Below are 16,710 nucleotides of genomic sequence, written 5' to 3' on the forward strand. Positions count from 1 at the left end.
TTTTTTTTTCTCCGTTCTCCTGTTAATGGACAATTAAGTGCTTTCTGCGTCTCGTATCTGCCCGCTGGTGCGCCTGGGCAATCGCTTCCCTGGAGTCTAGAGAGTGTCTTCACATAGCCCTGCATGTGGTATATGTCCAAATTCAAGGTTATGTCACGTTGTTTTCCAAAGAAGGTGAATTAATGTACAGATCCAACAGCCCTGGGTGAGACTTCCTTTTGCCTTATATCCTATATCCTCAGCAATTGTGTTATTATCCTTTAAAAATTTTTGCCAATCTTGTGCATTTAAAATGGTATCTCAGTGTCATATTAATTTGCATCTTTATATTTACTAACGAGGTTGAATATCTTTTTGTATATTTATTGGCCAGTCTCATTGTCTCTTTTGTCAAACTTGTTTCTTGTCTTTTGGCTGTTTTTCTTTTGGGTTGTTTGTTTTCTTTATTGGTTATCTCTTCTTCCAGTTTGTGTCTTATTTTTCCTCTTTTTTTGTATGTCTTAGCAAATTTTAATGTAGATAGATGTATACATCTTTTCCTTAACTATTTGTGCTTTTTGTGTCTTTCTTGACATCTTTCCTTATCCTGTGACCATCAAGATATTCTTCTATGTTCTCTTCTAAGAATTTCCAGGGCTTGATCATTGCACTTAAGGCATTAATTCCTCTGGAGTCGAGTTTTGCATGTGGTGGAGGTGGGGGAATCCAACTTACTTTTTTCCCACGAATGACCTGTCGTCCCAGCCCTGCCTGTTGAACAAGCTTTGCCGTCATCTTCCCTGGTCTGCAGACCCACGCCCTGACTCCACAGAGTGAGGGGCATCAGAAGACAAGCTAAATGGCGCCCCTTCCTCTCTTCACTGTGATTGTCTCCAGAGCTGAGGCCTGGAGGCCACAGGGAGGACGGTGTTTCCCTCCATACCTTCTCTCAGGTTCCCCACAAGAGCCCTTGGACCAAGATGCTGTAGCTTCTGTGCTGTCTCAGTGGAGTCAGCGTGTGGGTATAACATTTCTCCTGCTTTCATCGCACAGATTCTCCAGCTTTGTATCGGGAACCATGACCTGTTTATGAGGAGGAGGAAGGCCGATTCTTTGGAAGTTCAGCAGATGAAAGCTCAGGCCAGGGAGGAGAAGGCCAGAAAGCAGGTGAGCAGGTGAACTGCCGTTGTCTCCTGGTGGTGGATTCGGCCAGGAGGTAAGGAGTGGTCTGGGCTCATAGGAGTCCTTTGAGCACGGATCTGCCTACTCTTATTTTATTCCTGTTGGGTCTTTTTGGCTGATGAATAAATGATGGTGGGACGTCAGCTCTGGAAATGAGGAATAAACTCTAACAGCATAACTCAAAGACACATCCCTAGTTATTTCTCCAGTGAATTGAGTGAAGTGTGATTAATGCACGTTGTGGGCAGAGATAGCCAAGCCCACATGTATCCACCCACCTATCCACCCATCCATCCATCCATCCATCCATCGTCCATGCAGCTAAGCTTTCATTCTTTCTGCCTGCCTGTCTCCTGTGCCCAGACTTCTCCTTTTCTAATTAGATGGTGTTGGAATGCAGGGCGGCATCTCTGCGCCCACTGCTGGAATTAGACTCCAGCCGCACTTCCCCATTGCAGGTCAGCCCAGGCGGCACATCGCCCACAGCGAGAGGTGCCAGGAGCACGGTATCAGCAGCCTGGACGATCTGCATCATTGTTTCCTACTCTTAGACCTTTTTGACTCACCGCAATCCACAGAGCTAATCTGAGCCCTGCTGCTGAGAATATCAATCATGGCTTTGGATGAACTACTAGACAGAGTAGCAGCAGCTGCAATCGGCTGCCCTTAGGACTTGCAGGCTTGGAGGGGTAATAATTAGTCTGTGTGCAGCTCTCTAATTTGGGTCCTCCGACGAAGCTGGCTCCCGGCCCTGAGATTTAGAATGAAATGCCCAGTTTGATCCATTGTGCTCTCGGCTCCGTCTCTGTGCTCTCGGCTCCGTCTCTTTGCTCTCTGAGATGGCAGGCCACAGATGTACTCTTCGGGATGCTTTGGGGTGGGGTGGGGGGCAGTGGAATGGGTTTTGCTGGACAAAGAAATGCTCCTGGGCCAGCACAGGGTCATAGTGGCAACTTTAAGAAGAGCCCTCTCTGACCTCTTTATCAGCAGAGGAAAGCTTAGAAGTGAGAGATCTGATCACGGCAAGGAGCGTGTAAGCCTCCAGGCTGTGCAGAGAGTAGCTTGAACACACCCCTGGACCTGCACTGCCTGTAGGATGGCAGATGCACGTTCCTGGCATCTGGCACCCACAGGTCAGGGGCTCCATGGCCCAGCAGTATAGGCATTGACCTTGGAGCCAGACGTGAAGCTTAGTATGTGACCCTAGTGATTGACTTACCTTCCAGATCTCGGTTTTCTTATCTGTCAAGTGGAGCTAAGTATCTCTCTTCTGTGTCTCAGATCAGAGGACACACTGTACCTGAAGGTCTTTGTGAGCTGAAACCGCTTTACAAACAGGAGGTCCCTTATGATTGGGGTGGAAGTCTCAGGGAGGGTGCAATGCTGAGAGCAGAAGGGGATTGTAGACTTTTTTTCAAGTGGAGGATAATGGGGATCTAGTCATCCACCTAATGGGAATTGTAATATGATGGAAATTAGAGAACAAATTGGCCAAGCTTTTCATTGACCTGCAAGAGGAAAACTGGAGAAAAATTTACTGTATTTTATTGCTTGTCTTTGCATTATTCCTTTGAGGCCCAATGCATTTTTTTGACTTACTATTTAGAAAAAGCAGCAATCTTAAAAATCTTGTGTTTGGGAGAAGATTGAAGCAAGAAGTAAGTAATTAAATGTGCTTTAATTATTTAAGGAAGAAAATAGTGCAGTGGTCACTTCTGGCTCCTGCTTTCTGGACTCAGCTAGAAGCCTAGGATCACAGAGAATAGCACTTGTCCTCTGCTTGTTCCCCTTATTAAGCTCGGCATGTGGCCCAATTAATACAGTGATCCAGAAGGCAAGGGAGGCGCCAGCAGCTTAGTGCTGGTGCCCTAAGGATCAGGGCCGCGTCCCCACTCCTCCCCCCGAGCTCCCTCCTGTCGCAGGCCTGGCTCAGGAGTTGCTTTCGCTTGAGGCTGTGGGGGTCTGTGCCTGGCTGCTGCCGCCTCCTGCTGTGAAATACGTGTGTGAGCTATTGATGCATCACACGGATGATTCCATCTTCTCCTAGGGTCAGAGGCAAGAGTGGAGCTACTGTTGATGAGATTAGAGGTGTGAGAGGGGTCCGTGTGGATAAGAAGTGGCACGGTGGCTCACGGTGGTGGAGAGGGACACGTGGTCTATCTCTGGAGCTGCCCCTTGGGGAGAAGGAGCCTGCATTGTGTCCTGTCAGCTGCAGGGTAGAGCCACTGGGGTCTCAGGCACGTTGGCCAGGTAGCTGTTTCCATACCCAGCGTGTCCGGATGCGCCCGTACATCCAGGTGGAGACTGGCTCCGTGTTCTGCTGTTTGTTCATTTACAACTAGATGATTTTTCAAGGAGCATGGCTTTCTACTCTACAGCTGGTTTAGAAGGATGGAGGGTGGTGGGCGAGGAGAACGACACTGGTACCTAAAGTCCAGGGAAGAAAAGGGTCCCCAGAGGGGAGACCCTGGGCACTGGCTGTCCTCAGATCTATGGCACAGCAGGTCATGGGCCCTGTGACCAGAGGCTGCTCATTCCCCCCAGATGGAGAGGCAGCGCCTCGCTCGAGAGAAGCAGATGAGGGAGGAGGCTGAACGCACGAGGGACGAACTGGAGAGGAGGCTGCTGCAGATGAAGGAAGAGGCGACGATGGCCAACGAAGCCCTGGTGACTTCCAAGGGGCTGGGTCCTGGGAGGCTACTCAGACTCTCTCTGGTTCTGAAGTTAGGCCCCCAAGGACCACGGATTAGCCACATTTACTTTGACATTTTGGCTTAAAAAAATTATTGTCTTCCTCTCTGCCTGTGTTTCCAGGGGCAGATTTAGATTGAGTTCAACCTCCAAGTGCAGGCAGACTCCACTCACTGTGGGTCACCTTTCCCACAGGGTGTCTCAGCCTTGGCCCGCCCCACCTTGGGGCCAGGTCGTCCCCTGGTGGGGGCCATCCTATGTGTTGAAGGCTGGTTGGCTGTGTCCCTGGCCTCTGCCCACTAGATTCCCCCATTTGTGACAATCAAAAATGGCTCTAGACATTGTGACGTGTCCCCAGAGGGCACAGTCTCCCGTGCTTTTGAAGCACTTATTTAAAGAGAAAGAAGGACAGAGTTAAGCTGGGTTTCTCCCTCATAAAGTGTAGCCTCAGCTCAAGTGGGTCCCCATGGAGGGACCCTGAAGGGCCTTCTGAGAAGCTGAAGGGTGTGGCTTGGGGACATTCAGTGGCAGGGCCCCAAGGAGTCCAAGACCTTGGTCCTTGCTGACCTGAGTGTCTGAGGCCTGATCGGGGCGGGATGACAGGCACAGTACTCCTGTTCCCACTGAGCACGCTCTTTTCTCCAGATGCGGTCCGAGGAGACAGCCGACCTGTTGGCCGAAAAGGCCCAAATCACTGAGGAGGAGGCGAAGCTTCTGGCACAGAAGGCGGCAGAGGCCGAACAGGAGATGCAACGCATCAAGGCCACGGCCATCCGGACGGAGGAAGAGAAGCGCCTTATGGAGCAGAAGGTGCTGGAGGCCGAAGTGCTGGCGCTGAAGATGGCTGAGGAGTCCGAGAGGAGGTCAGCATGGGGGCGGGGAGGCCCTGCGCTGGGGCAGAGCCTGCTGGCAGCTGCTGACCCGTCTCCCGGGCAGGGGCAGAGGCTCCTTCCTGCACAGGCCAGTGGGGCTGGAGCTGGATGGGCGCAGGAACGTAGTTCTCCTGTCCAGTGGACTCTGGTCGGTCTGTGCCTTTGCGATGAGCCCCCATCTCTGTGATGCTCGTGTTTGCAGGAAAACCATCGAGCTTGTTCACAGGCTGCTGTTAGCTGAGGAGACATGAGGAGGCTCTTCTGACATTTACAGAACGTGCTTCTTTTCCCTTTTGGTTTGAGGGGTGTGTGGGGAGACAGCAGCTATTCACCTTTAACGCTTCCCTGAAGATGGGAGGGGAGGGCAGGGTGCCCTGGCTCACGACCAGGTCGAAGGATGGGACTGTAGTCTGTGCTTTTCAAAGACAATTGGAGGCTCTGGGCTGTGCTGGTTCCGCAGCCGTCAGACAACCCTGGCTCATTCCTCACGGCACTCGGTCTGTGGGTTTAGAGCACCTGAATTTGGCTTTTCACTGCCAGGGTGCAGTCACTACAGTTTCCTCTCCATTCTTTACGTGTCATTCTGGGAATACGGTTCCGTGTTTCCCGCCCTGCCCCAGGCTCCTTTCTGTCCATGTGCAGTCACTTCCCCGTGAGTCATGTGTGTTGGGCTGGGTCCCCTGGGTCCAGTGTCCTGATGAGGCACGAGGCCCTCAGCGACGTGCTTATCTTCCTGCCCGAGGAGGTTATTTCACTTGGGGGTCGTGAAGAATCAGTTCTTTCACATCCTGCCCTTTGTGATCCAGTATGACACCTTTGCCCGGCCCACTCTCACCCAGAAAGAAGCAGAGGAAGCTTCTAGCCCCTCCCCCGATTTCCCTCCCCCTCCCCCAGTTGCAAAGGTTCATCCTTGACTCTTCTGGCCATCTGCTTCACTGCTCTCCCAGTTTTGATTTAAACTGGAAATCAGTTGAAATGAACAATACCTGGGAATGTTGTTCCTGCTTCGGAAGTTCTGATTTCATGTAAATCCTCCCCCACCCCCATGCTTGTTTGCCTGGTCTGGTGCCACCCTCAGGGTTAACCCAGCTCCCTCCTTTCCGGGGATCAAGGGGGAAGAGGGGTCTCTTTCCTCCTCCTGTCATCTTCTGTGGAGCTGAGGGCCCCTTCTCTCCTTGCAGGGCCAAGGAGGCAGATCAGCTGAAGCAGGACCTGCAGGAAGCCCGCGAGGCAGAGCGAAGAGCCAAGCAGAAGCTCCTGGAAATCACCACCAAGCCCACATACCCGGTGAGCCTGGGGCTGCCAGCCGCGCTGCTTCTCACCTCGTAGCGGTCCCTTCCCTCCCAGCCCTCCGGTTCCCCTGGTGGGGCCTTCAGGGCGACTGTTAAGCAAACGCATGGTGGAGCGAATGGTGCAGAATGTTCTAGGGCCTTGAAAGAGAGATGGGACGTAGGGAGGTGACTTGGTTCAAGCAAAGTAACAGAGGTGGGAAGCAAAGTGATCCAAGGGCTAATAAATGATACCATTGACGATCTTATAGGGCAGACGGTGGGAGAAGTAGATTGGGGCCATATTTTAGACGATCCTCTGATCTGGGAGGAGAAAGTCCTCAAAACAAATCTAACTGCCTCACCCTCTGCTTCAGGGGTGGGCACGCTGGGCCCAGAGCCTTTGTGGCCTCTGGAGGGGTGGGTGGTTGATGCAGCAGTGCCCTCTGTTCTTGTGGAACCGAACCGCCTAATCAGATTTCTCCTTCGTAGCCCATGAACCCACTCCCAGCCCCGCTGCCTCCTGACATACCAAGCTTCAACCTCATTGGTGACAGCCTGTCTTTCGACTTCAAGGATACTGACATGAAGCGGCTTTCCATGGAGATAGAGAAAGAAAAGTACGGAGCCCCCTCCCCTCCCCCGTGCCCCGCGTGGGCAGCCTGGCACTAACTCCTACAAAGGTCTGTTCTGTCCTCACCCACCGGGAGAGGAATTTCCTAATTAGAAATGAAGAGTGACAGACCAGCATTCATCTTCCAGGATAAAAATGACACTTGATTGGTGATCCGGAGCTCCAGAGCTCACCTGAAGTCTAGGACTGGCTGTCAGAGGTCTCCAAGCCAGCCAGACTGCTGTTCACGTGGTGGTCCATGGTGGTCGTGTTCTAACCTGGTGATGCAACACGTTTCCTAGTTGTGTTCTCTGGCGGCTGAGCTCTGTGGCGTGTCCCATGTCTAGAACAAGGGCGAGAGAGAAGAAACTCTAGCTCAAGGCTGAGGAGGGCAAACGGCTGGGGCTACAGTCAGCTTGAACAGCCCTGCCGCGGGATCCGCACATTGAGCCCAGCATGCCCTGAGCTGTCTTCCTCCTTCACTTTATGGTCAGGGGACGTGGCTCTGAGATAGAAGGGAGCCCCACTGCAGAGGGCATCTAACCGAGGTCCCCTAATCAGAGCCGTCGGTAAATCGGCCATCTGTGCCATGGCTGGGCAGGGAAATGTCACAGTAGCTGCCAGGCATGGGGTGCCTGGGTGACAGGGTCCTTTATCTTTTATCTCATTTCATTCCCACCAACTGACTTCAAAGGTAGGATTAGTGTTCCCATTTATAAATGAGAACCCAGATTTAGAGCCTTTAAAGAGCTCACCCAGCACCCCACAGCGGATGAGGGGCAGATCCGGGGTGCAGCGCTTCGTCCTTCTGACTTTGCGGCCCATGTGCTTTCACCTTGTTTGGTGTCCTCAGGTAACCCTCTCTGTGTCCAGCACGGGCAGCCACAGGCTGGGCAGTTAAGTCTCTCTGGGCTCGTGTCCTGAGGATAGAGGGACCCAGCGTCTCTGTCTGTGGCACCCACAGACCCCTCCACCCGTGGTGGAGTTCCCCTCTACCCTTCACTGTTTTCTAGGCATGCTCAGCAGTACATGGTTGTGTGGTCAGGGTGAGGCTGCGTACTGCTTGTTTACAGGTTATGTTTTCTTTCTCATTACCTGTGCACACCAGGCACCACCCGTGCTTGGGAATCACTGCAGAATGTCCCTTGTGTCTGTGATGCCCGGTTTGCCTGGCTGTGCCCGTGTAGCTGGACACCCTGAAGATGGCTTCCTTCATAGATAACCATGTGTGCTTGCAGGTGGTGGTGGGCATCTTTCTACTCCTGGTGTTTGCTGAGTGAGCTTCTGTCATCTTTAGGAGATTATGTCCCAAAACAAGTAGGGATGTGGCCATGGCCTATCAGAAGAGGTCGCTAGAATGGAATTACTTCTCCGAGAAGGGTTGAGACAAGATTGTTTTGGATGCCAGGAGGCTTGTTTCTTGTGTTGTTTTCTGTATAGAACTAAAACCTATCTGTTATCCATTACAGCTGGTATGAGAGTTTACTGAGGCTTTCCTACACTTCCTTCTGTTTAATCCTGACCACAGCCCTGTGATCGTTATCCCTGTCTTATGGATGAGGAAACAGATGCAGAGCAGTTTAGTGACTGGCCCAAGCTCCCATGGCCCGCAAGTGGCCGAGCAGAGATGTGAACCCCAGGCTCAGACCCTGGGTCCCGGGCCAAGCAGCGTGTGGGTCTGGAGCCTCTCGGCCACGGTGCGCCTCACTGTTTGCCAGACTCCCTGATACTCTGTCCTCTCCCTGGCAGAGTGGAGTATATGGAGAAGAGCAAGCACCTGCAGGAGCAGCTCAACGAACTCAAGACAGAGATCGAGGCCTTGAAACTCAAAGAGAGGGAGACGGCCTTGGATATTCTGCACAACGAGAACTCCGATCAGGGCGGCACCAGCAGCAAACACAATACCATTAAAAAGGTACGGAGTCTCTTGTCTTTTGCTGATTAGGACAGTCGTTAATGAAATGTGAGGTTGGCATCTGGTTTTCTCGGTAGCCGAGTCATTAGACTGTTGTCATTTTTTATATGTACTTAGTTGAGGAAATTTTTTGACTCACGCCAGAAAGGGAATTTAATCTGCCCATGTCTGTGAACCCATTGGCTCGATGGAAGGAGAGCTTGTGTTAAAAGCTCTGATGAAATGAATCACGGTTACAGGACAGGTTTTGATCCATCATTTAGCAGTAAAGCAATTCTGTCTTTTAAGCCGAGGGGAGTTCTGCCCAGGGAGCTGCCTTACTTAATGAGAAAGCAAAATGAAAGGGAGGCTGTTGAGAATGGACTCTCCCTCTCATCTTTTTGTGTTTTTAAGTGGCAAGGACTGTAAAATTCTGTTCTTAATTTAGAAACCAAATTCTGAATTTTTAACTTTTTTCAGACTTGAAAGGGAGTGTCTAGAAGAACCTTAATGTTTTAAAAGATGAGACTTCATTTATGTTGCTAACAGTTTCATGTCTTTCTCCACGGATATTTTGAGCTTTCAACATTTTGGAGGAAGTTAAATTCTATACTAACTATCAGCCCAAGAGTGTACATCTCTTACTCTGGGCAAAGCGGAAAGGTCCTCTCCTGCCAGGTGATGTCAGCTCCTGTCTCTTCCCCCAGGACCAGGCTAACTGTAAAATGGGGGTCAGTAAGACAAGGCTCTTCATTGAGTTTACATGGTGATAGTTAGATGTGTTTCACTTTGTACGGTTTAGCGTAGTCTTTAAATTGGTCTCCCAGTTTGAGAAATGTCTGTTTTCAAGAGATCTGTATCTACCTGCTATCGTTGAGGGGTACAGTTGGGAGCCCTGAATCCTCCCTCTTGACTCCAGTTAGTATTGGCACCAAGTAGAGAATTCCTTTTAATAGAGTGACCTGGAGGGAGACACCTTTCCACAGTCCACGTTCTTCTTTCCTCCAGCTTCTGTAACTTACCGGGTTTCCCTTCCAAACCAAATTCTGAAACAGTTAGCAAAGGGGAGCTGGAGCGAGGCCTCAGCCAGTGAGCAGAAAGAAAGGAGGATGACTGGGCCAGTGAGCCAGCTGGGCCTCACAGGAGCTGCCTCGGACTCCTCCCTGCCCCACTCCCTCCCCTGGGCGCCGGGCACAGGCTCATCTTTGCCACTGCTTCCGTGAGCCGGGCCCTCGACCACAGGGCCCTGGGGTGCTGAAAGCTGGGGAGACCTGTTTCCAAGCCATAAAAATACACAAATGAAGTCACTTGTCACAATTTCAGGCCTGTCTGAGCATTTTGCAAATGGCACATGTGGCATTGTTGATATCACAGGGTATGTTTTTGTTTTTCTTCATTTTATTTTGCTGGTTTAGCCTCAAGCCCAAGGCAGAAGACCTATCTGCATTTGAGCCCTCAAAGTAGGTTATTCCCAGGTACTCTGTATGTGGTGATGGGACTGCCCTCTGTGATACTAACCCCTGCATGAGCTTGCCTGTCTCTGTCCCCGGGCTGTGCCAAGCCCTCCTGGGGGCAGGTGGCGCCTGGGGACTGGCCGCAGCATGCTTCGAGTCTGAGAGCAGGCATCCGCCCTGTGGGGCCAGAACAGCCTCCAGGGTCCAGAAGGCTGCCTCGTTCTGAAGAGCATGTCCTGGGGCTGTAGGACCAGCCGTCCTTCACATCTTGTGTCGTTGTCGGGCTGGGGAAGGTCATGGCTTCTCGTCCGGTCAGATCTGTCTAAAGTCCTTTGTCTTGGTGGCGTACTCCTCAGATAAATAACCCTAGCATGGAAACGGGGTCAATTTGGGTGTTGTTAAGACTGGTGCCTTTAAAACGAGATCAAGACCTTTCATGTGGTGACAGCCTCTGAAGACCCACAGTCATACCTAGCGGCTTCTGGTCGTGGGATGAAGGGGCTGCCCGTGCTCCGTCATTTTCCTCTAGAGCCTCCCTTTCTGTACACATCTATTCTCTTTTCAAGTACAGCAAACCAATAGCACAGGGGTCTGATATGCAGTCAGGCTAAGCGGACTGTCTGTCCGCCGGCGCACTAACGGCCACCTCTGCCTGGGCTTCTCTGCAGTCTGGGGCGCGGTCGCAGTCGGCGTGAACTCATGTCGGGACAGAGCAGTCCGGGCACCCAGCAGACGGGCAGTCAGCGCTTGTGGAGTGAATTAATTGAATAATTGCTGCTTTCCTTCTGCAACAGTTCATTATTCTCCCAACAGGCCTAGGCAGTGGAGAGAATTTATTAGTGCAATAATAACATCCTGCCTCTGCTCCCCGCCTGCTCCCCAGTAGTACCCCTGCCAGCAAGCCCACCCACACCTGACAGTCACATGGGATGTGTCCTTTGGTGTCCTCACCGTGCTTTCTGCTCCTAGAATAAAATAAGCCCATTGGAATCTCTGTACCAAAAAGTGCAATCTGGCATAGGATAGATCCTATTTGTGGTTGCTATTAAAGTCCCAGAGGGATCTCATTAGAAGATGGATTCAATCTGTCAGTGGTTCCAGGAACCCGTGGCGTGAACCACAATTTGTGTGTGACACTTTTGTTTAGCGGGCTCCTGTTTCTTCAGCTTTCATACCGCACGCTGGTGCTGAACACGCCAGCACCAAGCGGCGCATGATCCACGCCGGGCAGGTGTGAAGAGCACAGAGTGGGCGGGCCGGGTGGCACCTCTGCTCAAGGGATCACCCCGTGGCACCCAGAGGACCCTGGGGCGGCTCCACTGTGGCTTCCTGGACCCCGTGGCAAACACAGGGGCACGCAGGAAGTCCCTTTTTGTTTTAGCCTGTGCTGTCAGATATTCTCTGCATGTGCCCGTCCTGTTCTACCTTGATATGATTTCATCTCTCTTCTTTCTGTAATGATTCAGAACGCTTAAGTTCTTCAGGGACCCAGTTCTGACTGTCAGTTCTCACTGAGCTGTGATTATAGACAAATGATGTTTGATTTGTAGTCAAATGTGTACCGCTCCTAGGACATGCACAGAAGCCTTTTGTTTCCTTTTTTTTTAGTGTCTTGATGTGAACTTGTTTTCAAAGTATGCTGCCAGGCTCCAGTTAATCAAGAATTCTGATTAATCAAGGGTTAATAAAATGGAGTTGGCTCTTAATACAGCTGGACTTAGTATCACCAGATTAAATAGTGGCAGCTTTTGCTACACGTGAAGTTGGATGCACTTTCCACTTTCTAGACTTTGGTGGTCCCTGTGGCCAGTGACCAAGCCTGACGGCCAGTCACCTGCTGTGCTGAGGCAGCTCTGGCCTTGTGCCTGCTGTGGTCTGGGCTGAAGTGAGCCTAGCTGATGAGAAATACCATGGCAGGCTTTGAAGTGTGGGCACCTAGAATGTCAAGGGCACAGCTCCATCTAGAAAGTCCGGGATGAGAAATGCAGACCGGTGGTGAACTGGAGAGTTTCCATTGTCCTGAAACTTGTCATTAATCTTGGTTCAAACCAGCCTGCATTGATTTTTGTTTTGTTTTTCATGTCTTTTGATCATAGATTTCTTCAAGGAAAGACTGGTTCTCCTACCTCCCGTGATCCGGGTGTACTCCTCCCCCTTGCTGTCTGTCCTCTCCTGCCTCACCTCGAGGCCGGTGTCTGACCCTGACTCATCAGGACCCTCCGGGGCTGGTGACACTTAAGCTAATTACAAGGGTTTACCCACGGGTTACCATGGGAATGCCGAGAGGGAGTCCAGTTTTCTTCACCGGGGTTGCCGCTGCTCTGCCACTTCCTAGCTCTAAAATTCTTACCTTCTGTTAAGGGCCAGTGTCCTCATCTGTAAAAAGGGAATAAAACAGTTCGCCCCCCCGACCCAGGATTGTTATGAGAATTTAGTGAGTTCACTGAAAGGACTGAGCGAGTGCTTAAAATTATATAAAGAAACAAATCTGCTTGTGAGCCTGGGCCGAGGGACGCACCACAGTTACGTGCACAACGTGTGACACGCGTATCCAGTAAGTGTTAGTTTCCGTGTGTTTAGAGGTAAAAACTTTTAAAAAGCCAGAATGAACTCCGCTGACTGTACTATCTGATTTGGATTTGCAAGGGTGTATTTTTCTCCTCCTGTTAATCTTAACTCCACATTTCAATTTTCTCCCAATCGATAATCAGTACAACTGGTTTGGCATTTGCATCTGAGTCCCGAGCGGTGCTTGTGATCAGAAGCTGCCCTTGGGAACGTAGATTTGTGGCATTCTCGGGGGGAGTCACCGTGACATGTATTCCTGGACTCTGGGTCTTGTGAGCGAGGGCGTGGGGTCTGGCAGTGAGGCTGGGGGAGGGGGACACATTGTCTTGGGCTTGAAACTCTTGCCTTCAGAGCCACTGCACTGATGAAGTGAGTGGTGGCCAGGTGTGACTTTGCTGGGCAGCGCATTCTGGAGGTGACAACACGTTCGCACCCTTCATCCCCTCTCGGGGGACAGCTTCACTCCCCAATTCTGGGCTGGTCTGAGCGTAAGGAAACTTGTCTTTGTTTTTTGTGCCCATGGTCTCTGAAGAAGCACAGGATTTCAAAGGCAGTCGACAAATGAGAAATCCTGTGGGTCATAGAGCTTAGAAAGCTTATTTTTTTCGTAAATGGTGTGAACCATCGAGGTCTAGCTGTGGCTTCCGCTGGTGGAGGAGCAGGAATGAGGAGCCTCGACATTTATCTGAAGCTCCAGCCGCCTCTCTCAGATCAGGAAGACATAAAAGTCCAATGTCATCTTCAATTTGCACGGACTCCCTTTGGAGATGCAGGGCTGGCCAAATCAAGTGGAGCACTTAAAACACCAGGGAAGTGATAAATCACAGGGCGAGGGTGAATATGCGTGAAAGGCGTCTCCCACAGTTAAAGCAACCAGCCAGGCCTCCCTTGTGACCTCCATCAGCATCGCCTGCCTGGGCGGGGGCAGCTCCACAGGCTGCGCTGCCCGTGTGGTGAATACCTTCAGCACCCCCAGGCCCCGCTCAGGGACCCACATGGCTCTGCCTGCTTCGGAAACCCTGCGTTGTCTGGTGGAGCGTCCCCTGCCTTGGCTCCCTGGCTCCAGAACTTTCCCTTTGTGAGAACAGGGCAGAAGTGGTGGTGGGGGGGGGTGGAGAAGAAAGGGGAGCAGGAGTGGAGTGGGGAGCAGGGGTCAGCAGAGGCACCAGGTGTGGATACAGAACACAGGAGAGAGGGCACTGGCTCCGTGGGAAGCTCAGGGGAGGCGTCGCAGGCATGGGCTGGTCTCGGGGCGCCCTCCTCCTGGACGTGACGCCTGGGCTCATCCCTGAAGGCCACTCCCACCTCACGCAGACTGAATGTCCACGTGCCTCTTAACTGTCGAGCGTTTCCAGTGTTCTTGCTTGTTCCTGGTAGCTCCCTAGGTAGGAGATTCTACCAGCCTCTTTGCCAAAAGACCATGATCCAGTCCCTCCCTTTGGTTGGTGGGCTTTACCTGGTTAAGCAGTTGCCCTTTGGGAGGCGTTGAGGAGCGTGCAAAACCTGCCTCGCCCTTCTAGGGTATTTTACCACCATTTCGAAGTGTCTGAGGACATTAGTGGGCCTTATTGGATGCAGTAAGACATCTCATTTGGTCCCTCAGCACTGAAGATACGTTTCAGTGCAGCTTTCCTCCAGCACCTGATTTGTCACTGCAACAGCGGGAGGGAAGAGTCGGGATGCAAACTCATTCTGCGGGCTCGAGGTTCTATTCTTATGATCCTTGCTGTGATTTCCCTTCTGATACTGGCAATTTGAAATGACATCGGTCTATCTGCCCCATTTCCCGAAGGCGCTCGTTCAGAATGCTCTGTGCCCATCAGTTAGCCTCCCCCTGCCCAGCGAGGTGAATCAGGCTGATTCGTCCATTTTCCAGGTGGAGGAATGAAGTGAGGCCCTGCCAGCATCACACAGGCAGCTTGAGACATGGGCAGATACCGGTTTCCAGGCATCATTCTGCCACTTTAGGTCCCTAAAGGATTAATAAACCAAAGGCACCCTCTGGGTTTTCCCAGGCATATTTCTCTCTAGAGCAGATACAGTAGCTGATACCAAATTGGATTTGTTAATTGTGGTGGACTCGGCCTTTCATCCCACCTCTGCTTAGGGATAAGTGTGTGGACAGCTGTCTCCCCGTGCACATCACCAGATGGCATTTGGGTACAAGCTGTCAACTGGCAAGACAGCAGAATAGCTTAATCTGACCAGTTTATAGCAGCCATCCCCCCTCACCGGCCCTGCCCCCTCAGCTTTGATTTGGAAGGGGAATGTTTATCACACCCCAAACCAGAGATTATGTTGGAATTTGCTGCTGCTGGATTTGGCTGTCACCTTCCTGCTCCTGGTGGAGAATCTGCCTGTCCTTTTGTATCTGCGCCCTCCCCGGCTCCTTCGTTCTCAATATGTAGTGGTGGAGAGGAAGTGTAACATGATTTTAGGGCTTGCATTTCAATTCCACTGCATTTTTATGGGACAAGCAGAGTCTCAGCGCCTAGAGTTATTAGGTTAGTATCTAAAATGGGTTCAGCGTTATGGGTCTTTTTGTTGAAAATGAATTAGACGCTCCCCCACCCCTTCTTCTCTTCTCCCCCCGGGGATGAGTGGATTGAGGTGAGGCCCCCAGAGACTAGTTGGAGGAATCCTGGCGCTCTGATTAGTTTTCTTCTTCCAGCTTAATTGTAGAGCTTCTTCTCTCTCATCGTTGATAGCCGAAGTGGCTCTGTGTCCCACCCACCCCCTTTTGCTTTAGGAACAAGATTATCACAGTGCGGCCTTGTGAATCAGTTTCTCTGTGCTGATGAAAGTGTAATTCATTCTTAATCAAACAGCCTTGCTGCTGCAGGCTCTGTGCCGGAATACATTTAGTTATTCTCTCTTCACTTTAGGAAGCAATCCCCCTCAAAAGGACTTTTGGAGGAGAGCTGGAAGGAGGGAGCTGGCAGCCAGCCTGGGGCTGTGGTTTTCCAGCAGGGGGCACTCCTGGGAGTGAGGCCGGAGGAGCTTCGTAGCTGGAAGCCTTCACTGCAGAGCAGGCCAGGAAGGATCGGTGAGCCTGGTGCTGGTCTCGGTGCTTCCAGGCTTGCTGTCTCTAGACCCTGGGGCCCTCTCTCAGGGGCAAGCCAGGTCCTCGTATCTAGATGGGCTGCCTGAAACCCTCGCCCAGTGAGGGGGAGCCCGTGAGTCTGCATATTGTATGCATGCCCGGGTTCAGGAGAGGCTGCTGGGTACCAAGTCCTTCCCTAGGGTTGGGGGAGCCAGACTCCTGTCTTCTTAAGGAGGCAGAAGTGTCTCCTGAATCTGATTCATTAGCTGGTGGAGGTGTCTGTTCGGTGATACCGCACACAGCTCGGGTGGTGTGAAGAGGTCTCGCCCTGCCAGGAGGCTCCCTGTCCTGCCCTTGCACAGCCTGGTGGCCGTCACAAACAACGGGCAGTGTGATGGGGAGGTGGCTGTGGGGGAACTCTGCCAGGCTGTGTCTATCAAGGCTGGGCAGGAGGAAGGGGCCAGGCCACAGGTGGACCAGAGCCCCCCGAAGACAAAAACCACACCATACAGATATGCAGCCGAGAAAGAAGAGGAAGTTTGTCTCCTCAGAATGGAGCTGGATTAGTGACAGACTTGAACAGCCGGTTCAGTCAAGAGAGAACTTAATTCCTTCTGTATTATTCACACGGCGGATTTTAATCAGATGTGAGGAGACAGCTGCAAGAGAGAAGCGGGTCAGTCCCGTGCCTGGTGAGGAGACTTCATGTTCTTTTGTCATCTTCAGGGAACTGGTGAGAGGAACATGGGGTGCAGAGCTCCCGGAGGGGCTGGACGCGGCTGCCAGGACTCCCTGGCCGCCTCTGTCTGGACCCAGGGGGAGGTTTGGACTGTGTGGGGCAGACGTGGCCACCAGTCGTGCTCGGGCAGAACCCTACCTGTGTGTCCTCAGAAGGATTCAGAGAAGGTGGACCAGACTTGACAGGTCCCAGAATGAGGCAGCCACTGTCCAAGAGGCCCTGCTTGTCTGTCCGCATCCTGAGGCCTTTCTGCTTCACCATCTACTGAAATTTGGAGTCCTCCCAGCATGGCAGCGTGGTCGTAGAGCCACGTTCTGTGCACTTGGGGAGTCCCCATGGCACCGCCCCAGTCCTGGAGGTGCTGCCCCCCGAGCAGTGGGTCTGGGGTGATGACAGGTGTTGCTGGA

The 16,710-nt window shown here is 52.0% G+C and overlaps 1 protein-coding gene across 5 annotated transcripts in view; it reads left to right on the forward strand.

The window, feature by feature from the left end:
• Positions 1–16,710, forward strand: part of NF2 (NF2, moesin-ezrin-radixin like (MERLIN) tumor suppressor) — a 77,213-nt gene that overhangs the window by 54,721 nt on the left and 5,782 nt on the right. Inside the window, exons 10-17 of one of the 5 annotated variants that reach the window (XM_082640656.1) lie at positions 1,033–1,146; positions 3,706–3,828; positions 4,498–4,715; positions 5,906–6,011; positions 6,485–6,612; positions 8,355–8,520; positions 9,915–9,959; positions 12,050–12,327. In XM_082640656.1, the coding sequence (XP_082496782.1) occupies positions 1,033–1,146; positions 3,706–3,828; positions 4,498–4,715; positions 5,906–6,011; positions 6,485–6,612; positions 8,355–8,520; positions 9,915–9,950 (891 nt within the window). In that variant the 3' untranslated portion in view covers positions 9,951–9,959; positions 12,050–12,327. Of the gene's footprint in view, positions 1–1,032; positions 1,147–3,705; positions 3,829–4,497; positions 4,716–5,905; positions 6,012–6,484; positions 6,613–8,354; positions 8,521–9,914; positions 10,043–12,049; positions 12,328–16,710 lie in introns of those variants that run through there. The other 4 variants (XM_082640655.1, XM_082640657.1, XM_082640654.1 and 1 more) reach the window with 4 other exon arrangements.

The sequence above is a fragment of the Mesoplodon mirus genome (assembly GCF_964341445.2).
Source record: "Mesoplodon mirus genome assembly, chromosome: 13".
NCBI lineage: Eukaryota > Metazoa > Chordata > Mammalia > Artiodactyla > Ziphiidae > Mesoplodon > Mesoplodon mirus.